Source organism: Sparus aurata, chromosome 16 (assembly GCF_900880675.1).
Source record: "Sparus aurata chromosome 16, fSpaAur1.1, whole genome shotgun sequence".
NCBI lineage: Eukaryota > Metazoa > Chordata > Actinopteri > Spariformes > Sparidae > Sparus > Sparus aurata.
The window spans coordinates 4,586,755-4,611,540 of NC_044202.1; the positions used below are offsets into that span (position 1 = coordinate 4,586,755).

Sequence of the window (24,786 nt, forward strand, 5' to 3'; positions counted from 1 at the left end):
GGGTTCATTGAAATGAGACAAAAACAATGAAGACCAGGACGAGGGAACACCTGATCTGCTATTACAAACTGTATGAAGGTAAACCGTGACCCTTTTCCCTCGAACAATGTGCAGAAGAAACACATATCTGTTGATGCATCTTTCCCAAAGGTTCTCTTTTTGTTGTCTTAGCCTGTTGACACTGTTTGTATTCGTTGTTGTCACCATGTTATTCGATTCTATTTGACCTTTAATCAACCAGCCGAGTCATGAAGAACACATTCTTCCACATGGTTGTTAAAGCATTCCCCTGGAAAATGACTTGTGCATAATCTGGAGCTATCACAGAAAATCCAATACATTCTAGCCAGCGGGCCCGAAAACGCAGTATTTCAGGTAAACGAAACAAGGTTTGAGGTGGCGAGGACGCAGTAACCTACCACACTGTTGCCAGCTAGCTAATTAATTAATCTTAGCGAGTGCCTGTACCGCAAAAAGAATGACTGATGGTGGGTGATTTCAGGATGTCTTGGTTTAAAAGAGTCATATTTTGTTTAACAGGAAGAAAACACAATAAGATTTTGTTATAAGAATACAAAGAAATAGATTTTTGTGATTTCTTTTGCATGTATTGTTAAACTGGTGCACAATACGACAGGGGGTTATGATCCAACATGCTTAAAAATGCTAAAAATTTCACTTCATCTGGACTGTAACGCAGCTGCTTTTACAGCAGTGTCTCTCCGGGAATCAGTGGAGTGCCCCTTTAAATCCAATATGGCCTTGGAGCTGGTGGATTCGCAACATTACCCACAATGGCTTAACGCACCCGGAGATATTTAAGCGATCACAACCACTGTTTAAGCCTGTAAATGATGGTGGAGTGCCATTTCATTCCATTATTCATGGATTATACTTCTGGGATCACTGAAACAATCTGCAGGTCTGGAACTACAGCAAAATCTCTTAAGCGTGCACCAGCACAGACCTCATAATGCCTATTTCCCAACGGTCTTATTTGTTCTACACAGGTTACTTCTTCTTATCACGGAGAACAAATCCTTGCAAAATGGGTTACAGGGATTTCCCAACCATTATACGGCTTACACGCAGTTCCCAGGCTTCTTGAGCAACCCCTAAAATCAATGTGGAGAGCATCTGGTAATGAGTTTTTTTCCCCAGATTTAATGGTCGTAGTTGGTCCTCCCTGTGGGATTCTTTAGCAAGTTTTGCCTCAAAGCCTTTTGGGTGTTGTTTGTTTATTATCTGCTCTAGCTTGATGACTTTTTGTACACACCATTGCATGTCTTTTTTCTTCTACGCAATAAAACATAAGCCTCAAGCTTTAGTCGTAACACTGATTATAGCGAAATTAGTTTTTAGTGTAAAAGTGATTTAATGGGTCAATTCCTTCCTTAACAGCCGAGAGCCGGAGTTTGAGTAGCTATCATCATATCTTCCTCAGCTACGCTAATCTCGTCCTCTTCACCAGAAGCTCAGCAGGAAGCGAAGAGGGATGTAAGAGGATTAATTCAGTGGGGGATACTCCGATTAGCTGTGAGCTTTAAACCTGAAAACACTTCTACATTGTGGCCATGAGAACTGGCTGAAGTGTTTTGAGATTGATGTGATGAAACTAAATGAGGCTTACGTCACAGTGAGCACAGACTCTGTAGTGTTTGATAGGGAGTATTAAAAGGAACTGAAAATAGATTATTATGAGAGAGAAAAAAGGCGGAATTTAAGATTCCCGGCTCCTGAACTACAGAGCAAAACTGTTTACGCGTATCCATTACAGAGCAGCGAAAGGGAAATCTGTCCTGCTGAAATATTAAACATCTTTCTGTGTAATCCCCTGACTTTCTCACGCTAAGTGCTGCTCTGAGAGGACCGCTGAAGTGATGGTAGTGAGGCGGACAGACAGAGAGGATGATGGGATGGGTGGAGATGGATCAAGTTCCTGCTTTCCCAGCACACACGGGGAGGATCGCTGAATCTGAGGTCACTGCCCTGCAGCCTCCAGCAGGACGGAAAGAGGATAAAATTACTGCCCAGGAAGCATCAGCGCAGCAGAACCCAGCGCGCTCTGCCAGAAGAAAGATGTGATCTCATAGGACAGCAGCACAAGAATAAAAATCTAAGTGTATTTGGTTTTCTGCATGTGCGTAATCCCCACTGAGGATGAGGTACATCATCATACTTATAGCTTAATGCTCCAGGGTCCCAACTGAGCAATATACACATCCATTATACTCTGTTCCCTGAGGCTTTGACCAGATGACGTAACTTTTTTAGAAATCCCGTCATCCTCTCTGTCCGCTCGTCCCATTTTTTTGACGTTTCAGTCAGTGATTCACTCGCTTTAATTCTCTCTAAACATGCTGCATGCTCATCTGCATCCCCAAGTCTCTCAGGACATGTTTCCGTTAAGGTTATCTCATGTGTCGAGGTTTTCTGGGGGTGTGCAAGTCTGACAGAAAGGCTCAAGGCACTCAGGGCTAAAGACAAGCACTGACGCCTCCTCTGCATGGACTTCAGGATAAAAAAAAAAAAGAAGAAATATTTAATCTATTCTTTTTCTTTGGACGCTTAGGGGAAGGCTGAAATTTAAATCTGGGCACTAAACTGCTGTTTTTCAGGTCTTCTGACCTTCAGTTGGAGGACTATTAGTTGTAGACTCAGTTTCCTTTTTGGGGCTGAACTATCAAATTTAGTATTTCATGTCATTCAGTCCTTCAGTTAATCTCTACAAGTACATTTCTGTCTCGTCTGCATCCTCTATTCCCCAGTTAAATCTCCGAAGGGAAACAAAGAATACTCAAGCTTCCTGCTCGAGACTAAACTGAGCTCTCGGTGTTAAAAGTCAGTCTGCTGAGGAGTAGCTGCAGAAGAGGAGACGGTAAAGTAGAACCGAGCCGACAGGAAATCCATACTCTGCAGGTCCGTTCTCCGCAGGCGGGAGGGCGGCCGATTTCACCTCCGTCACAGTCTGACATTTTCAAAGCAGCGCAGCAGAGGAACGCCTGCATGTATGACTCAGCGGAGAGTGATTATTAAAGAGCACTGGACTTCGCGATGAATCCCCCGAGTGGCACAGCATAAAATGTTAAAGTCACTATATATTAAATCATATTTTGTCATTCTATCTTTTACACCTTCTTGTTCGATGCATGTTCAGCTAGAATAAGATATTGCAGATGGACATGTGCATTTTAATACAAAATGAAAATGCTAAGCCTTACTGATAGTTGACAGTAAAAGAATATGCAAGCACAAAGGCTGCCGACTTGACTTTATCATCAATTAATCTCTAAGATGACCAAAAATGGAAAATGTATTTTAGTGGCCTTTAACAAATTATAGCGATTAGTCGAGTTGATAACACGAAACCAAATTGCTTTTATTGATTTAACAAGCGTAGCATCTACACAAAAACAGTATGCTTTTTTAAAATTTGGTTTGTAATCCACCAATTAAATCTAAGAAGAAGAAGAAGAAGGAAAGATGAACAAGTAACGTCAAACTGCTGTGCCTGGGTAGAGCCAGAAACTTTTATGAACAAAAATACAATCATCTGTATGGTCACGGTGACTTTTGACCAGCGAATTCAAACGCTTCAACCTCCAAGCGAACATTGTGCTAAATTTTAAGAAATTCCCTCACTGTCTTTCTAAGATGGACGGACAAGCTGAAAACATGACGCCTGCAGCTATCGCTGGCACAGAAATCAGCAAAATCTCACAAATTGGGAGGCAGGAAATAGAAAATTACCAAAACAGTCAACCATTTCTCAAAATGTATGACCTCAAACCAGCCCTATTGCTTTCACGCGTCTAACACCACCCATCTAACCCACGGAAACAAGAGTTAAATAGCGACAAACACCGCCAAGAAAATGAAGCCAACTGACGAGTATCTTCAGCTGCAGCTTCTGGTCTTTCAATACAATCTCCTAAAACTTCTGAACATCCTCTAACCCTTCAAAAACGCTTCGTCTCTGTTATCAAGAGGAACTGATTCTCAAAAAACCAGATTGGATGGAATCTATTGTGCTTGTACAATAAATAATCACTAAAACAACAGTTTTCCCTGAGGCTCTTTGGATTTTGAGATAAGGATAATTCGGCACTGATAATCAAACGTGCGTCAGTAAGAAACGGCTGCCAGAACCATTTGACTTCAACATGCTTTAAATGCACAGACAGCAGACAAACACAGAAACACACACCATGAGCCACAGAGCCGCATCGACACAAACAGACCGGAGCACAGAGCACGGTGAGGTCAGATGACAGGAAGTGGACGTGGCACGATGACGGACAGACACATGTGTCACCTCTCGCTCTTCTCATGTAAACACAGAGGATGGCGGTGCGGTGGGCTGAGAGGAATCATGGGTAAATGAGGGATGAGGCCCTGTTGCCATGCAGCAGCGAGGCCATTCAGAGCCACGGACACTACGATCATCAGGTCATAACATTACCACTGTACCGAGGTTAGAGAAACATGCAGCACCTTTTTAGGCTTCACTCCTCGCTGCGTGGTCGGAAGGAAAGAAGGGAAGGAAGTGAGGAAGGATAGTAGGGAAGGTGGAGGTTAGAGGTCAAGAGTTGTCATGCTGGAGGTGACGGGGGCTTGTAGTGAGTCGGTGCTCTTCAAAGACCTCAGTCGAATACACAGTACACATATTTTCACAAACACATCTTCACTTTCACACAAACATCCCTTCGTTCAGCTCATTCTCTCACACACTGCACACAAGAAATCCTGTTAAATGAGTCAAACATGACTGATGTGTCACCAAAATAGTGTCTCTCTCCACAGTGATTACATTAACATATAGTAACATAACACACATTCTTATGCATCCGTGTTGCATATATTTGTTTTAATTCAGAGCTCAGTTTTGTGTCTTAATGACTCTTATAGACTTTTGGGAATTCAGAGTCATTGCATCTATGGGCACAACTGCACAAATGCTAAATCTAAATGTTCTGAATTATATCTTCAATTTGTGGTTATACAGCCAGATTCATAAAGCTATAATAGAGCTATTAAAACGCACTGAAAGGGGAATATTCCTATATGTTTTTTATATTATAATGTTAAAATGATCTCAGGGGAGCTCCCTCACTTGCGTCACTTAAATAAATAATCTGTCTGGGTAGCAGCACAGCTACTTCATTCACGAGTGAATGTCGCCCTCTGGTGGTCAGAAAGGTGAAAAGACACTTTGGCTCAAGATTCAAGATCTGAGTTGGTTCAACACAACTTGTCCAACTTGGTAAACTAATTTTCAGGGATGATTTAAAAGGACAATTTAATGTTTTTATACTACATAAATCTGAAATCTGTTGTCAATTATGGAGGAAGGAAATGTTAAAGTATGAAGGAAATATGTTTATAATATTTCGCTATATTTTTCTATTTCTTCTTTACTACCTCTAAGCTGCATATTGTCAGTGTGCCACGTGCTAAAAGTACTGTTCATTTCATACATAGAAAGATTTTAGTTAAATCTCTTTTAGACTGAATCATTACACACTATTGAGCAAAGCAAATGTGACTTAAACATACTAAAAACAAATGTCCATATACTCATGTGAGGGCTATAAAGCATCTTCCCACACAGTAACTACAACAAAACCTGTAAAAAGGAAGATTTGCTTTGAAAAAAATCAGTCAGAAATGAATCAACTCTCACTGTTGGATGAGGCTGAACAATCGGAGCAGGTGTGGCATTATTTCTTCCAACAGTAACACACTGGGTTTACTTTAGATAACACCGAGGTTGTGTGTGTGTGTGTGTGTGTGTGTGTGTGTGTGCAGGTATGTGAGTTTGAGCGGATCCATTTGTGAGTCCAGGTGTGCGCTGCCGGATCTGCTCCTGACTTCCTGCAGGGGGAACTTTTTCTCTGTCGCGCTGCAGTGTTATCTGTGATCTGACTCACCAGTTTAGTGGACTTGGGCGTCTCCAGGATCTCTGAAGTGATAAAAAGGACAAATAAAGAAAGTAAGGGGTGAGCTGTCATATCAAATCAGTGTTTACCGTCTTTTACAAGGTATAAAGTCCCACAAAGATCCTGGTGCAAACACTGGCACAGATGCACAGTGAGCTGCAGGAACTGTGCTGCTGCAACACCACAATCACATCTCTATAATTAGTTTCTCTGTGTCCATTTTCTCCCTTCAGTAGCTGTTATTTGTGTGTTGGTGATTTCAGTATTTACACCCCTTTTCTTTTATCTGATGGCGATTTAACATGTCGGTTTTACGTGTGAATGAACGCCCTGGTCAACTTCACGCCTACGCACGGCAACAATCTTTTCATATTACTTTCAACAAGGCACACGTCTGAATCGACCGCCTTCAGACTGATGTTAAGACTCCACAAGGTTAAACATTCAGAGAGGGAACATTACTACAATAAATGTATTATCTCTGTCTCCTTGCACTCCCTTTATTATGACAACTACAGATGAATGAATGTCAAGCAAAAAGAATCACAGTCACAACTAAAAAAAAGTGTGTTCCTCATAATTATTATTATAATATTTTATCTTTCCAGTGTTTGGTGGAGATCGTGGCTCTTTCTCTAATATGTCCTGTCATTTCTAAACTGATTTATAAAGTTACCTTTGTCTGAAAGCCATCACTTTAACTGAAAAATTAAGCACAGGGTTACATACTCCATGTCTGAGAAGGGCGTCAATATGCCTCTGGAGACGGGCATCAACTGGAAAAAATACCACTTCAATAATTACTAAAAAAACAATGAATAGAGGGCGTTTCATGCTTGAAGCAAGGAGAAAAAACTGCCACTGTATACTGTATAAAAACAAGCCCCTATAGCTCACATAAATGTTACTTTCTAAGTGTTTGTGTCTCATATAAAGTACATCAAGATATTTTCACCAGAAAATTAGACAATTATACTTGGTGCGACATTTTTTCAATCATTTTTCTATCTTTATTTTGGTGCAGGGCAGCATTTACAGCCACCCCTGCGTCATGAGAACCCTCCTCTGTGTTCAACGTTCAATACGCAAGAAACATCTCATTGTCAAATAAAACATCTGAATCATCGACAGTCTCCTTGTTGTTTCCTGCTACTGAAACATCAACCATTACCACAAGTAAGTGCTAAGTGTGTGAGCACTTTCAACATTCTGCACCAGGAAGTGGACGACACTAAACCGATCACAATGCACCAGCCGCCGCCACCACCCCCCTATTTGATGTGGCAGAAGTGAGGCGTAACCATGGAAACAGAGTGCAGCTCCATTTTCCAGAGGATAAAACATATTAGTGACCAGATGTGGGAAAATAAAATAGGCAATTTATTTTTTATTCATTTTGTTGAAAGTAGAGAGAGGACAATAATTCAAAATGTCTTTTAACGTCTCTTAAAATTAAGGATCAAGTTAGAAGCTTTTCTGGAGCTTCCTCAGCAGATAAGACGACGATGATGATGATGACGATGTTATGATGAAAAGCTCCAGCTACTAACGGCCCCGGTAATGAGGCTGTTTTGCCAACTGGCCTCAAATGAATCTCTCATGATTACTGTGACTGTGTCCTGCAGCCCTGTGTTGAAAGTGAATTAAGATGTTGTTGCTGGCAGTTCTACCCGAATCATCTTAAACACTTTGGGTGAGGTGACGTGTTGTTGTTAAGTTTGACATTAACAGATCATCACCCGGTAGACACTTTACTGGAGCAACAGAGGGTTTTCAAACCCACAACTCTGGCAGTGATGGTGCCACACTCTGCTTGATCAGTGACTCATCATGACCAAAATAAAACCATAGGGTGTCCTTGTAATGAGACATTTAGGAAGAAACTCGAAACCACAGTGACTAACAGTGGGTGAGCAGGCGGGTTTACACTGTCTTACTTATGCACTTATACACTGACACAGAGATGCAGACACAGCAGATGTGGTTAGTAAATGTCATGTATGCTCAACGTCTGTACTGTCGGCACTCTACGTTCACTTAGTCTGTATTTCTGCAGGTTTTCTGAAAGCTTATGGATAAGGACAAACAGAGCAGTACCTTCGCTAGTCATGGGGGGCAGTGCAGCAGTGTAGACACGACCACAGGACAAGAGAGGTCCTCTAGTGGTTGTATTGCTTAACATCCATTAACGTGAAGGACGCATGGAAGTTCGTACCCGTGTGTTCTCAAACTGCAGAACTTTTCATTTCGTTCCTTTTTCAATACTGCTGCACGTTTAGCACTCTGAGCATGCATGTCCCCTAGACAACTTCCATTTCAAGAAGGTCAAAATCGACATGACATGCACTTTTTCTGAGCAAATTTCCCTTTTATTTCACCGGTCAAACAACTCCAGAATACTAAAAAAAAACTGAATGCATGTGCTCTTGCCTCGTTTGGGAACCCTGCCAGTGCCGGGCTCAGGTGTCTCCGGTGACGTCGTGTCGGCCCCATCGTCAACCAGCTGGATCTGAGACAGAGACACGGAAAGAGGAAGAAAGACAGCCAGACACATTTAGTCATTTCTTCCAAAACATCACAGGATCTGGCTGCCAACTGTCATATTCATCAGCAGAGCTGGCAGGGAGCAGGCGACAGATGTTAAAGGGCAGCTACAAAAATCAAATTGACTTGTTTACTGATGTTCATTTAAATGTAGCACTCTCCAAATGAGTCCTGATCTTTCCATCTCCATAACAACCTTTACAAGTGGAGTGCAGGCTCAGTCAGCATCAGACAGTCTTTCAAGCCAAGCGGGGGACATAATGAGGAGGATTAGTAATACGACACCTAATCGATACTGACGCTGACCTGTATGTGTCTGAGCCTGCACAGCTGGGTCACAGGTAGCATTAACACCATGAAGAAGTTACTCTCAGGTCTCACTCATCGAACCGTCAATAAGAGGCATTATTAGGTGTCAAGTGCATTAAAATTCAAGAGTGGTCCACGCCATTTTCATAGCGTTTAACCATTTAACCACCATACGTATAAATCTGAAGTAATTAGGTGTTTATATATGATAAGAATAATACAAAGTGGTATGCAATACATATTTTGTTCTGCATATATCAGCAGGTCCCTGCACAGGGTAACATCATCTGCTGCCTGTAATGAAATATATTCTCTTGTCCTTCTCATGAGGGTCACATTTGCTCTCATTTGTGTCATGAACTGCTTTCCTTTAGGAGGATATTTTTGTATTGAATGGAGTATTCTTACCTTGGTTTTGTCACTGCACTACAATGACAAAGCATTTACAGTACCAGTATTTAACACATTGTTTCTGGCCCCCCTTATATCATTAATAACACTGGCTACACTTGGCACATAAATGGAGCAGAGCACGTAGAGTCATACGGTGATTTGGGGGTGTCAACAGAGCCCCTTCCGGTTTCCTTTAAGGGACTATAATCCCTTTCTCAAGGACCCCATTTCAGAAAATAACTGTAGTATGGTGAGAGACAAATTTTTGGATCTTGTTTGAACTATGCCATGAATTGCACATATGATGTTTGTCAAATTCAAAGATGATTTTGAATATCAAGAATGTTGCATCTTGTCATAAAGATAATACGATTATCAGTGAACTACATCTTTTCACACATTATGTGCCACCTCAGCATTGAAAAAAGCTTTTTAAATAAGGAAAGTTAGTCAGTTCTGTCAGCTAGATAACATACAGGACCAGATGGACAAGGTTTCAGTTACTGTACGCGAGGTAAGAAATGTTCTTGCAGGAGGTCCAAATAGCATTAAACGGTGCTCTGTGGGGATCTTTTGCTCCAATGTTCATGCACACACATGCACACTGGTGATGTGACAGACATTACTGCCAATGGTTTTCACACTATTCCACTGATGGAAAGGTTGTGATAATGTGACAAGAAACGCTGTAATGTGCCAAGAACGACAAGGAGGAAGAAAACTGCTAACTAGTAAACATGGCAAGTGGGAGACAACTGCCTCCAGGGGAAACTTTCTTCAAGCTGTTGTTGCTCCATGTAAAAACCTGAAGTCACCGTTTACTGATCTTCTCCAAAACCTAACCAAGTATATAGTTGTTGCCTTAACTTAACACAAAGGACACAACGCTGGTCTCCTGCATGACTTTCAAAGAGATTTCTGGCAGATTGTCCCAAAGGCAAACTTCTACCATATCACAAACACAGATGTAAACAATGCAAGATTTTATATCCTTTGACATCTTGGCTACACAAAATGCATTATGGTGAGTAACAGTGAATTTAAACATAACTTTTGTTTGTTTGCTGTAAAAGAAAACTCCACAAGAAACCATGAACTCTGAGCCTTTGTTTGTGTTTGAAAAAATGGAGAGCTTTACTCAAATCTGCCATTTCAAACAATTAAAAAAACACCACAATGATGTTCATTAAATGCCATGAGATTTAACCCAAAACCGCCCCAAAAAGATTATTTTGCTTTCCTTCCTCTGGGATATATATTCGACTTTCCTCTCCAGGCTGCCGCATGTAATCAATGGTCAGAGTAACACAGAGGGACGCTATGCAGTATTTTCTGGGAGAAAATAATAAAGTTGTTTTGATCCAAAACAACTGAGCATGCAGCCTGAAGCAGAAGAAGAAAAATGCTGGCACCACTGAGACAGCAGAGGAAAACATCAACCCCCACACAGACAGACTGCGTCAAATAACAAGAAAAACAAAATGTCAAACATCTCACAAAATAAGGAACAATAGATAAATGTTGAATAAAAACTGTATCATTATACGCTTTAGGTTTCTAGCACAGGGCAAGTAGTTCTGTAGTTTACCTGTGATTGTCTCACAAATATCCCACGATTCTCCTCGCAGGTGAAGTAGCGCTTGCCCTGCACGGTGCCGTCGTTCTTGCCTTTGGCCTCGTCGAGGATGACTCCCACCCACTTTCCTGAGGCGAAGAGCGTGTTGCCGATGTAAGCGACCGTGCCGCGCTGCCCCTTCCCGATCACCTCCACCAGGGAGCCCACTTTGACGGGCCGCCCGCCCCCGTCGGAGCTCATCCTGCTGCTGCCGCTGCTGGTGGTCTGAGTGGGACGAAGGAACACAGAGAGGGAGTTGGACTCTTAAAACAAGAACTCATGTTCATATCAAAATGTTTAAAGGGGCACTCCACTAAATATACATATCAGTGTAGGTGTCGGTGTATGAGTACATCTCAGCCTGTTGTATAATGTCTTCTGGAGGAGTCCTGTCCAAAAGTCTGATGATGATGTCATCAGAGTTGTCTCACCTTGGCCTTTAAAGGTGACTTTAAAGAAAGCCTGAGTTACAAACTGGAGGAGTAGAGTATGAAAGGTGTGGGTGTTTACCAGACGGGGAAGATCTTAAAGAAGACACCATCAAGTGTTTTGACGCTTGATATAGACCAGCACCAAATACTGCACTGTTTTCAATCTGCGTGCCACAAGTTCCCCTGAATACTGAATGTTTGTTGCAACGATTCAGGGTGAAAAATGGGACTTAAGATCCTTTTACAGGTGCATACTAAAGCTGTTCAGTGGATATCGTCTAAAAAAGAACCATTAACAGGGTCGTGTCTGCACACAGAGGCGTAGTGCAGCCGGGATAAGACTGCAAAAGAGCAGTTCAAGTGTCATTCTGATCCACCGGGCTGTTCAGGACCACACAGAAAGTGAAAGCAGGAATTGTCCTGACCTGCACTCTCTAAATGTCAACATAAGCTTCTTTCTCTTTCTAGCAGAAGAGGCCAAATTTCTGTGATAAATCCACGGAAACAAACGCAATCACACAGTAAAATGGTTTCAATAGGGCACACTTATTCGTGCTGCAATATTTTGTAATCAAATCATCCCGCATAACCCAATTTACAGTGTGATGTCCTAGAACTGATGGTGACTCAGCAGAACAGCTCAAAGAGGAGCAGCAGATATTATTACGCTGAGAGAACATACTCTGACTCTCCTTCAGCTTACTGTAAACATACACCGTCTATATGCTGCTGTTTAACTAAACAAAGAAGCCTCCGCAGGACCGGGAGCCAAAACAGACAAACAGCTGCAACGTGACGGCTTTTTCAAATCCCGGTCTGTCTCCTCCACTGCAGCTTTCTGCAATCATTAGACTGTTTTTGTTTTCCGATCCAAGCTAATTTAATTTCTGACAACACTTTTGACACGTTTCTGTCGCTAAATCTGTTGACAACTTACAAATATTCCTTTTATTAACTCAGACAAAACTCTCAGGAAATATCAAACACAAACTACAGTTACTAATTTTGTTCGCATAAAAAGCATAATATGTAACATTTCCCCATTAAAACCCGCTTTTAAAGACATCTATTTTTTGAGTTGTGTACTAATTTTATTAAATGTTTCCATCAATTCATGATTTTTTTTTTCATGGCCATTTGCTGCATGCTATGTATGAAAATGAGGACAACGTTTCCCATGATCCTACACTACTATATGACATCACAAACTTCCACTTTTGTTATTGTTTTGACTTAGATACTGTACTTTTAATAAAAAGTCATGGATAGTCCTATAACAACCACTTCTTTAAGCAGCCCTAAAAAGTTTTAACGAACATATTACAGCTGTAAAATTTGTCAGTGCTCTCTGGTGGACAAACTATGTTATGGCTCAATGTTTCTAACCCACCTCAAACATCTTCTATATATCTCTGCTGCGACTTCTCTTTACCTCTGGCAGCAACACACTCATAGATCTACAATGAGCCATATCATCACTATTGCATTCCACCAAGTGTTGATTATCGGTAATACACAGGTCTTGCTAAATTAATTTATCGTATCGTATCTTCATCCTTCTTGATTCTGCTCCTGTCGTCTACCTTCCGAAGTCAACAGGCTAGCACTCTTGACAGCGATATTTGCTCCTCATTTGTGTTCTTCGACAAAGACGGGACATTTTCAGGAAGCTAGCACAAACTGTATATTTGTATTTAGGGGTTAGGGTTACTGAACTGTATACTGGTTAAATCTATAGGACTTAACAGTCAGCTACTGATATTGCACAAGGTGGAGGCCATTAAATCTAAGCTAAAGAGTAAAGTATAGGTTGGAATGTGGTAACATAACAAATCTTTTGTTGAACATAAGCTGAAAGCTGGTGTCACTTCTTAAGAGCCTTTTTTGAATGGTTTATATTTCTCAACCAGTGAAACATGGATTTACTGGTCATGATTCGGACTGTATATGAAGAAAAATGGTCTCAGTCACAATGGAGGGAGGTGTAGGTCTATTCTCAGCTTAGCATTTATGGAAACTAATTTTTTTCTCAGCTGAAGGCATAACTCAGAGCTACAATCACTTTCTTTCTCTCATAAAATATCAATATATCCAAACATTTTGTTGGCAAAAAACATGAAATATCATCATCTCCTCCACCTCGTAGTCTTTCATCTTCACTCTCTCTCTGCTTCCAGACATCATTTAACAGCTGCAGATGATGATCTTTTATTAACATCACCGCTGAGATGCTGCCAACCAACCCTGAATTCCCGTGATTGCTTAAAGTCTAATTAACCTATCTTATAATTCATGACCAGCAAGGAAAGAGACATTTTAACTCGTCATGTGGAGTAGATGCATCCTTGAGTCTTTGTTAAGCCGCTTCATCATCACATCAACGCCTCAGATCTTTTAGTCAAGCTTCAACTTCTATTTAAAGACATAAAAATTACTTCAGAGCCATAAAAGAAGCAGGAATCATTCGTTTACAGCGCTTCAAAGTTCAAATGCACCTGTCAACAATCTGCAATCAGTCATCCATTGGGGGTCATAACTCCTGTCGTCTGTAAAGTCATTAAATAATGTAAACAAAAGAGTTCTGGCTTCAGCTACCAGTCTGTAATGAAGCACTCAGCGTAGTTCAGTCATTGCTCCGAAACTGTTCGTCATGTGCTGGAAGCAGAGGACCCGAGGAGGACGAGATGAATTATTGAGTGCCACTCTACTCTTAAACACACGCGAGCTCGCACTGACTATGATGTAAAACGAAAGGGGGATAAAAACAGTGATACAGCCTCTTTTTCTGCACTGTAACACTCGCCGTGCTCTGACGAAGGCACTGATCAAACTGAAGGTGGTACTGCTTTGTTATCTCAACAAAATAAGCTCTTCAAATGCTTTCATACACGTTGTTTTCACATATAAACACCATGTTACACAGGCTAGTAAACAATGTAAAGACTACTCTTGATCTACAAAGGGTTTTTCTGATCTGAAGAAAGAGGAAAGAGTAGATGAAAGGTGCTGTATGAGCGAGCACTGATGTCATCCCTCCCGGTGACAGGGAAGCTGCTTGACTCAGAGACGGATGACAAACAGGAAGTCTTCTGGGGCTCATGGATTGTGTGTCCAGCAGCCTGCTGATAACAAAACCCCTTGTGAAGCCATTACCTGCCTGTCATGTCTCATGTAACAGTCATAACAGAGGTCTGAACCTCAACATCAGACCGGCGACGTTGAACCCGGAGGGGCATCCGAGCCGAACAAAGAGGCGACAATTCAGACAGAGGAATGCAGCGCTGGAATGGATTAGAAACCCCTCTATTGAAAGTAGAAATCGACATGAAGCTGATGACAGAGTGAGACAAATTGAACAGACGTAACAGGAACAATGGCGCACCGTTCAGGACTAAGTTAAACACCACAGTCTGGCCCATTCATTCACCTCTCAACACCTCGTACACACTCACCCGGGTGTACGTGCTCCTCCTTGTCTGTGACATGTTTCCCCAAATTGTCTCGTCTGAAGGAGCGTGTTATTGGGGTGAGCGTCAGCCAGACAGAAGGGGGTCTGGGAGAGGGTTGGGGGGGGGGTGGGGGGGGGTTCGGTGATGCTGCCGGAGCGTCTCCCTCTTCCTCTCTCTGTCTCTTTACAGGATCACACCATCCCTCTCCTGATCCTCAGCGCAGCCTGAGCTCCCAAAACTCCTTGTCTCCTCCTCTCTGCTGCTGCCAGAGGAAAAAGCTGCAGGAGCTTTTGGGCTCTGTCAGAAAGTTTCAGAGGGGCAGACGCTGCCGATCCACCCCTCCGATGAATGGAGCGGAGGAAAACAGCAGAGCGAGGACAGGAGGAAAAAAACGGCCAGGCTCAGTCTGCTGTGAGTGCATCAGCTGAGCGGCAGCACTGCGCTGCGCTAGTGTCTGTGCTGGCTTCTGCAGGAGGGAGGGAGGTTTAGGCCCAGACTGAGGCGCTGGGTCCTAAAGCCTGCAAATATGCTACTCAAAAGCTTCTCCCAGTAAACTTAACAGTCATTATTCTCATGCAAGTCTTGCTAATTAGGCACGATGGAGAGGTTTGGAGCAGAGCAACGTAACTATTGGCTGATATTAGCCCATCACAGATATATTGGTATCAGCGTGTCTGTTGTTTGATATGGGCAAATATGGAAACTTTTTTTTTACAGGACATCGTGCAGAAGAAGATGAGGGGTTGTTATTTATGAAAATCAAATTCCCAGTGAAGTTTATTGTTAGATGGTTAAATATCCTGCCTAAGTTAAATCAGTACGAGTCTATCTGTCTGTTTGATAAACCACATTTGAAGGATCATCGTTATGCATACATTCTGTGTATAGAGCATAATCGGCTGATCAATATTGGCAATCTTTACCTCCTTTATATTGGCATTGGCTCCAGTCTCACTCAATGTCCCACCCACAACACTATCTGATTGGTTACACGTCACAAGTAAAAGCCTAAACAGAGAGGCGGAGTCACGCCCCTTCCATTGGACCAGCACGGGATGTTATTTCAGAATAAATATGTTTGGTAGCGAGAGGCAAGAGACAAATATCGTTGATCCCACATATGATGTTTGTCGTTTTAAAGGTCAGTTTTCAACTCAAGTAAAAACTAATGAAATACAAGTAAGGAAGACTACACAGCCGCGTTTGTCTTGTTTATCGCTCACATAACTGACAAACTCTCCTTTTACATGACGGCAGCTGTCGATATACTCAACGTTTTTTTAATATCTTTACAACAATCTTTGACTTCTTGACTTGCAAAATTATCTTTTATACTGACTGAAATAATTTGTGTGATTCATGGCACAATTCAAATGGGATCAAAAATGTATTTGTCTTGTCTTGTCTGACTACTGTACAATGTTTTTGCAAAACAAGGTCGCATGGGACACACTGAAAAGGGCAGGATTCGCCTCTCAGTAGCCTTTCAACATTGAATAATGTGATCTGTAAAGTCACTTGCAACTGAAGTTATTAAATAAATGTAATGGAGTGGAAGTATAGAGTAGCAGTAAATGGAAAGTACCTCAAAACTGTACTTCAGTACACTACTTAAACAAATTGTTGTGGGTTACATTCACTAGTTATTTTAAATTTTTTAACATTTTTATTTTTACTTTTAAGTTACAGGTCCTGAATAAAAAATATATCAGTCAGTCCCTAATTTGGAATTGTTTTAGAGGCACTGCAGTCGATGTCAGATGTCTGTCCAATTCAGTTTCTTTCTTAAGCCACAGTAAAATCGTGACAACTGGGCGGACGGAAATGCCGGCAGTAAGCATTTTGAAACCAGTTCAACTCAATCTGAAGCCGTTTCATTGTGGCTGAACACAAAAGGCCCAGGTGATGCTCTGTAATAATGCAGCACACTGTAAGCAAAAGCCAGCAGCATTGCATTAGGGCCCCGCCTGATGCTGTGGCCCATCACAGAGCGAGGATTAGCTCTCCTTTATCAGCTTTTATCAGCTAACTGCGTGGCTGGGCTTTTTCTTTTTTTTTTTTTTTCCAACTCTCTCTATTTTCTGTGTTGTCATCTTTTTGCAATGGAAGCAAACGCTGCAGGGTTTCTCTGTGAAAGCTTCCAGCTTAGAGGCTGATGAGAGATGTGGTAAGAGTATGCATTTAAGGATCAGAACAAAAGAAACAGACCATTCGGGACAAGGGAGATATTCCTCTTTCTGTCGAGAAATGCATTGGTCGTAATGCTTCAACAACCAAGAGTGGATCAGGACAACAACATGGACTGTCCAGAGGCTCTGAAATATCCCTACATATCCAGCAGAGACTACAGATTGAAGAGGTATATGTCTTTTCACCTATAGAGCCTTGATAAAACACCCAAAATTGCATTTAAAGTCTGAAAAACAGACTTGGATCTCAGACATGGGAGAGTTATTCACAGTTTAGGTTGTTTAGAGACAAAAATCAACCTCTGCAGTCTCTTTGCACCCGTTTATGCAAATGACAAAGGCAGAACCAAAAATGTAGGGAGGGTGTGGGGGAAGAGGGGGAGCCCTTTTCTCCCTCCAAAGAAAAATTAAGAGAGTCAACCAGCAGAGAGCCAAAATCAAAGAACGGCTGCCTTCTTGCAGAAAATGAGGACAATAGGACAGAAAGAGGCGTCACCGGCTCAGCCAAACGCTGCTGCGAGCCTCTTCAGACCGGCGCACACAGGAAGGTTGCAGGAACAGAGGTGACACACAAGGATTTTAGGAGGAACGTTGCGACCACGGCGCACCTCAGCCGGTCTGCAGGTCCAGGAGGAACAAATCGACGTCATCACACAAGGTAAGGTTGAGTATGTCTATGTCCTTGAAGCTGGCATTGATTAAAACGAGGCCTAAAAATATGATTCAAGTTTGTCACGGGTAAAAAATGATTGCGTCTTCATTGAGAAGTTGAATCGCGGGCTAAAATGCGAAACTGCTGTGTCAGGACGCATCAAGGTGTCATCATTATGTCACCAAGGTAAAGAATTCTTAAGTACGTCACGAATGAATCTGTTTAATTAAGTCAATGATCAGTAATTTGCTCATTTTACCTTAAAAATAATGATACATGACTGATGAGAGCTTTCAGATTGGTGACTTCATACTACTTGCTTTCAGAAAATCAAATGACTCATTGAAGAAAGATGACTCAGAAACTGACTGAGCAACCTTTTCTCCAGCAGATATCTGTTCTTTTACCAGATAAATGGTTTAAACTATTGATTCAAATTGGAATCAATCAATTTTAAGTTGAATTCAGCATCAGTGGTCTCATTCATTATATAAATTATGACGCCAGTGTGACTAAACTTCTGTTAATTCATATCAAAACACCAGAACTAATCAATTTAGCCTTTTATAATCAGTGCAACTTTAACATTTGGCCATAGGACAACAACTATTGATTATTCTTATTATTTTCCGGATTAACTGATGAACTATTTGGTCTATAAAATGCCAGCAAATATAGTGAAAAATGGCCATAACAAGTTCCCAAAGCTCAATTTAAGTACAACAGATATTATCAACCGATATTGAACTCTCACAGATATATCGGTATGGACATATATGATATCTGATAAACTGTATATGATTTATTAACAATAATCCAGTTTAATATTATCTGACCAACAGTCCAATATTCAAAGATAATGTGATTAAAATGATAATGAAATAATCTCATGATTATTATGCAAATTTAAAAGATGACACATATATGACATTTTAATGTCTGGATTCAGAATTTATAGCATCTTTGCTTTTAAAAAAAATTGCTAAAAATATTAATCAATTGCCTAAAATGTCACTGATTTATTTTCTGTTGACTAGTTGCAATTATAGATATTGAATTGTAAGCCTTACATATAGAGATTTATCAAGAAAACTGGGTTGTTAATCAACTGAAAATGATTAAGAAGATTTAGTTTTACATTATTTTACAACAGAATTTGAGGATATTCTTGAAGCTGTAAGGGACATTTTGTTTTCGCAAAGTTTTAACATTGACTTTGTGACTATGAATATTCAATTGCAACAATAATCGGTAGATTAATAGTGGATAACACATTAGCTACTAATAGGTTTGGCTTCCTCTCCACTACATGCATGCTAATGATATTCAGCTTGGTCTCAGTCAGTACTATAGTAAGCACACAGGACAGAAATAGGTCATACATAGAAAACAGGGGCAGAGCCAGTTCAGTCCAGTACTTCACTCAATGTGTATCAAATTAGCTTCAACGTGCCTAATTAAACTGCATGATCAATACAAATAATCCCTGCAAAATATAAATAAATCCTCTATAATGTGAGATGGGAATTCTCAAATCTGTCATTTGGTGCCATCTAGTGAGTTTAAAGCCCAGAGACCTCTGATCCAAAGACATCCTACTGCCTTATTGACCTGAATAATGTTATTCAAGTCATTTATGTAACAAAATGAGCATTTATTATTCCACAAAAAGGCAAATAATGCCTATATTTTGCCTGTTATACCTGGTGGGAGTCATGATCAATCACAGCATGGGTGTGGCTGCAGGCTGACATGACAGTGTTTCCCCTTAGATTAACCAAATTGGATGAGAAATTAACGAATTCAATCTGGATTTGGGATTAATTAATTTAAACCAGAAGAGAGCCCTCTGATCCCATTAGGGCTGGATATCTGGATCCAAAAGGCGTCCATAATCACCAAGCCGATGCTAATTAAATATATGTAAAGGTCTCGACTCCGTAATTAGTCGTTTTAATGTGCAAATGTTGCATTTTAACAGCTGTGACTCACATTAAAATCGTCAATTTTACCGCTGAGGTTTGGTGCTGTCAGCTGTCAGTTGGACACTCCCTGACTGCCTGCTAGCATAGCCGTTAGCATTGGTTGTCTTTCTCAATAAAAAGCCTCTTGACGCTTTAAATTGATCAAAACACACACATATATGTTTCTAGACAAGTGTGGTTATGTATTTCAAATGTTTCTCACACCGTTCAGATTACAAACATACGCTTAATCTCACCTGTTTATGTCCTAAAATCCGGCTAACCGCTCAGCTTCGTCCCTGACAGGCTACATCCATCCATGGAGGTCTGACCGGACACATCCGTTTGAGGTGTCCGAGCTGCTGCCTGACCCAGCCCGCCTCACAGACACAGAGAAGACCGGTGATTTTCTAAACACTGTATCACACTATAAAAATGGTAAATACATTACTGCACTCCCTGGTAGGTTTATGACAGCTTACAGACAAGGTTGTATAAATTATATATATTTTTATGTGAGAATTTAGTACATTTGGGGGAACTCCTCTGGTAAATGTCATGTATTTTTCACAAAAGGAAAAATAAAACAAAGCATAAAATAAAATGAACTATCAGAGTTGTAATGTGTTGTATTTTTATGTGCATTTGATGTTCTTACAGTACTTTATTGTATCTCTTCATGAGCAATGCAGCAGCAAAGACAAAATGTTCTTTATTGCCTGCATTAATGGACGATAAAGTTTTTGAATTTGAATGCACGCACATGTATCCACATTTGTTTAATGTGAGTTTGTGTGTCTGGTTTCAGCAACTGTTTTACATATTCATGTAATATTTTGTTTCATATTTTATATGAGTACATTCTGTGTTTCAGTTTATCATCTGGCAGAAAGACAAACTTTTAAATTCAAATTAAAGTTGAATATCAATAGTAGAAACTTGAAGTAGTGTCCCAATTTAAATTAACAGTTTGGATGAAACAGAGATATTCATAAGATCTGTAATAAAAAAAATTAAAACCTGACATCCTCAATGCTTATGAGTATCAGTATGGAACAACAACGGTAATAGCGATGCATCCTGTGGGCGAAACAAAACCCTGGAGCAGAACCTCAGTATTCCCCTGACCCATTAATATCTGATTCATTCCCGGCAGGATCCTCGCCCTGTGGCCACAACCTTCCTCGTGCTCTAATAAAAAACAAGACTTGTTCTCCCCGTTTGACTGAACAGTTGCCAGACCCTCCTTTGATGCCTCAGGCTGCACAATTGTGGTCAAGAAAAAGGGGAATTGGTGAAGCTGCAGGGCTCAGTTTCAGAAAACGGTTTGCACAAATCACTCTGAGTGAAGAAAGACTGACAAATAGATTAGATTTGAACAAATCAGACAATAGGTTATCCTGATTGCTGCAGAGAACCTAACAAGGCTAACCAGCAGAAGAAGAAAAAAAGAACTGAAAATGTGAGGTACATTTTAAACATGCATGTCAAATACCGTGTCAGAAGGCAATACTATGAAATATCGTTGTCGCCCTTAATATTATGAATTCATTCAGTCTAGAATAATCTGCCAGTAAAAAATCTGATATTGTGACGGCCCTAATGCCCTCATAAAAAATATTTAATGTTTAGTGAAGTTATGGCCTCACACTGATCAATCAATAGGTTCAGATACAACGATCATTTAGTTGTCAATCATTAAATGAATAGCCTACTATTTTCGATAACGGATTTATAGGTTTGAGTTCTTCTTTGAAGAAAAAAAGCTCAACTTTCTCTGATTCCAGCTTCTTAAATGTGAATATTTTCCAGTTTCTTTCCTTGAACTGAATATATTTCAGTTGCGGACAAAAAAAGACATTTGAGGAGACGTCATCTTGGGATTTTTTTCACCATTTTCTGACATTCATAGACCAAACAACTGATCGATTAATCAAGAAAGTAATCGACAGATGAATTGACAATGAAATCATCATTAGTTTTCGCTTTTATGTTCACATGTTAAGTGTTTCTGAGTCCCATGAAAAGCGCTATACAACTAAAATGGATTATTATTAATATTAACATTAGTTGCAACACCGATACTAATCCGGAGCATTGAGGGGAAAAAAGAAAAAATTGTAGGAGCATGTTCAGATCTATCAATTTATTCTTGGTGTCATGTAAAATGTCATTTACAAAATTAAATAATCAAATAACTTTCAAGAAGCTCATCAACACAGACCTTTAACAGCATGAACATGGACATTTTTATCAACTATTTTGAAAAAAGGTGTTTCTTCAAAACACAACTATAATGGATTAATCCTTCCTGTGGAAGAAGAGGAAAACATGCCTGACCTTTTACCTCGAGTGTGTTGAGTAAACAGTTCATGTTACCTGACCTGTCCTGAGAGTTTAGTTGCCTTAACTGCAATGCATGCTGGGTAGACATAAGCATAGAAACTGGGAGAATGGACAGTACTGTCCCCCTGATATGTTACACAGCCTTGTGTTTCCGTTTAAGAACACTCAGTCCCTTTTCCCATCTTTCTGTAAATCCAGTCTGTACTCAATGAGTGTAAAGTTTGTGATTTTGGCAATGAGCTCAGGAATGACAAACTCTCTTATCTTCTCATAGCCCATGTGCTCATACAGCTTCTGAGCATCCGTCTGCACCACGGAGGTGTACAGGACGACTGCTGGAAATCCCCTTTCTCGAGTAAAATCAGCCACTGTCCGACACAGAGACTTAGCGATGCCCATCCCGCGGTGACTGCGCCGTACTGACATGCGTTTCAGCTCCAAACACCCGGCCACTTGCTTAGCAGGCAGACAAGCCACCGAGCCAACCACCCGACCGTCACTTTCAGCCACCCAAAAACACGAGTTCTTCTGCTCCAGGTAGCTCTCACTGATGTTGTTGAGGTCCTCGCTGAGGGAGTGATCGATGTATCTGTTGAACATGTAGACGACTAACTGCCTGGCCCCGGCCAAGAAGAGAGTGATGGCGAGGATGGGCAGCAGGAAGGACTTGGAGCTGGTCGTGAGAGCGCAGAACAAACACATGAGCACCATTTGGGTCAGCGGCTGTTTCAGGAGGTGCATGAAGGACGAAGGGACGTGCTCACTCATCCCCAGGGTGAACATCTCCTTCACTGCCTCAGCGTCGTCATCCCGATACTTCCGGATCTGAATGCTGGCCATGGCTCAGCCCTGGGTTTTAAAATGACAGGAAGTGGAAATGTGAGAGTCATCAAAACAATACAAATGATTAGACAGAAAAAGACAACACTTGAATGATATTAACGATATAAGCCTCATATTAAGACAACAATATATACCATAGATATTGCCCAGCTTTATTGTATATTATAACTCTATATCTATATTCTTTCAGACTTAAAAATCCAGTGTCAGTCTGGTTTTTATGTTAGTGCCACAAAGTGGACCACAATCATCAGAATAAGACCTTTTACTTACTACTGTTTCCAAGTGAATGAATGTGGAGCTTCTACTTTTAATCGATGTGTGATGTATATATTACCTAGTGAACCAAAGCGAATTGTAATCATTACAAACAACCCCGTCTTGCACAAGTAGTGGAAACAATAAACACACCATGAGTAATTATTGCTGCAGGCTCAGGTTTGGCGAAAACAGAGCCGAATCTGTGACCCTCAAACGTCACATGAGGGTCAGTTTAACCAAAAAGCCAGGGTATGTTAGCAATGTTAGCTCTGCTAGCCACTGACAGACTTAAACACACAATCAAGCGACATTTAAAAAATGAATAGAAAGCTTTAACTACACATATTCTTTCAGAAAATGTCCAAAGATAAGACGTTAGCTAAGTGTTAATTCGTCTGATTAGCTTATAGCAGCTAACAGCAATGCTAGCCTCACAAAGCCGAGGATGTAATTGCTTTGCTTTGATTTAATTTGCTCTTAAAGTCTCCGCAAGAAAAAACATGACTTACGTGTTTAATTGTGAAGCTCGGCAGCAGGCTGTGTATATACTGAGCGCAGAAAAAGTTCGCCAGAAGTCAAAACCGTCTAATTTCAATGTCCAATTCCCCAACGTCTAGTATGGTGCATTCACTGAATGTCGTGGGTGTAGGAAAAAGGCAAGTCACGTCTCGCCAGTACGGGATTTCCCTCAGATTAAACTCCATCGATTCTCCCGTGGGATTGTCGAATCTTCTGTCAAACATCCGCGATATATTCAGCGTGGAATGACAATCAGGCTGCTGGCGTGAAGTATTTCTTTAACATGGTCTTACAATGGATTTAGGTAATTACGAGCTGTGCCGTGTAATTGAACGCAACCCATACCACTTCCTGTTTAACGCGTATTGGTTGCCACTTGCTGACGAATTGTCCACGTCATTTGTTTATATAAAACAAAACATCCCCTCTGTATGGTGTAAACTTTACCTGTGTGTATATATAACACTTTTAGCAACTCATTATATATATTTTAAAATGTACTCACAAGAAGAATCATGACAGTAAATGACATTCTAAATGAATAGATGTCTTGTTTATTTTTATTTTTTGCATCAAACAGTTTTTCGTTTTTGGTTGTTGGACCTCTTGTCACTTGCCTACACTGATGTCTGGCATTTATTGTTTATAAGGTATCCTCACCACCTAACTCTAAAACATTTTTAATCCCAGCAAGTGACAAGAACGGCTTGAGGATGGTTAACATCTAGTTACTGAAGACCTCTCAACATTATTTGTATGGCCATTTGTGTCTCCACACCAATTTTCTGTCACTTTCCAAGGTGAACTGTGATTTGTTGTATGGCAAAGTTACAATACAAAAAAATAAATTCCACGTAATCTCTTTTTTTCTTTTTCCTCTTTGTTTTCCCATTAGTTGTACGCAGTTTCACAAATTTTTTACCCAACAATCTTTTGAAAAACAAATGTCCATTTCACTTCCCCTAGCCCTCTTTCATAACCTTTTAACTTAGTATTGCCTAAACTTCCCCTTATTTTTGAATGACTATTTTCCTCTTACCCCTTGTTTTCCTTGACTATTAGTTTTTGTTCCTTTTTATTTCAGCCTGTATTAGGAAGCTGTGCTCAATATCAGTATCGTCTAGACAAAATATCAGAGCCAGTGCAAATGTGCATACATTTTTTTTTTCAATCATATGAACTGCTTTATCGGCTGTTTTTGTTAAGGATTTTCAAAATGAACTTTAAAACAAATTGGTTTGCATATAAAGAGAAACAAAGGTGAAACGTTCAAGAATCTTACTGGAAAAATGCACAGATTGTATATAACTGATTCATTTGCATTGTTTAAAA

The 24,786-nt window shown here is 40.5% G+C and overlaps 2 protein-coding genes and 1 long non-coding RNA gene across 9 annotated transcripts in view; 1 reads left to right on the forward strand and 2 right to left on the reverse strand.

Moving 5' to 3' along the window:
- Positions 1 to 19,853, reverse strand: part of dctn1b (dynactin 1b) — a 36,849-nt gene extending 16,996 nt beyond the window's left edge. For 2 of the 7 annotated variants that reach the window (XM_030443985.1, XM_030443984.1), the window contains exons 1-5: positions 14,684 to 15,139; positions 10,774 to 11,025; positions 8,370 to 8,448; positions 5,931 to 5,962; positions 4,471 to 4,515 (exon numbers count right to left, since the gene is read on the reverse strand). In XM_030443985.1, the coding sequence (XP_030299845.1) occupies positions 4,471 to 4,515; positions 5,931 to 5,962; positions 8,370 to 8,448; positions 10,774 to 11,025; positions 14,684 to 14,716 (441 nt within the window). In that variant the 5' untranslated portion in view covers positions 14,717 to 15,139. Of the gene's footprint in view, positions 1 to 4,470; positions 4,516 to 5,930; positions 5,963 to 8,369; positions 8,449 to 10,773; positions 11,026 to 14,683; positions 15,140 to 19,742 lie in introns of those variants that run through there. The other 5 variants (XM_030443987.1, XM_030443986.1, XM_030443991.1 and 2 more) reach the window with 3 other exon arrangements.
- On the forward strand, positions 16,777 to 20,239 carry LOC115597746 (uncharacterized). The gene is made up of 2 exons (XR_003987150.1): positions 16,777 to 17,527; positions 19,792 to 20,239. It is a non-coding gene; the product is annotated as an uncharacterized LOC115597746 (long non-coding RNA).
- A 1,377-nt stretch (positions 20,240 to 21,616) lies between these two features.
- nat8 (N-acetyltransferase 8) lies at positions 21,617 to 23,697 on the reverse strand. Its single transcript, XM_030443994.1, has 2 exons — positions 23,445 to 23,697; positions 21,617 to 22,680 (listed from the first exon to the last, which is right to left on the reverse strand). The coding sequence occupies exon 2, from the start codon at positions 22,669 to 22,671 to the stop codon at positions 21,997 to 21,999; it is 675 nt and encodes a 224-aa protein (XP_030299854.1). The 5' UTR covers positions 22,672 to 22,680; positions 23,445 to 23,697; the 3' UTR covers positions 21,617 to 21,996.
- Positions 23,698 to 24,786: the final 1,089 nt, after the last annotated feature.

Excerpts from the sequence above, each read along its gene's own strand:
- nat8 (XM_030443994.1), bottom strand. The coding sequence starts at position 22,671 with ATGGCCAGCATTCAGATCCGGAAGTATCGGGATGACGACGCTGAGGCA.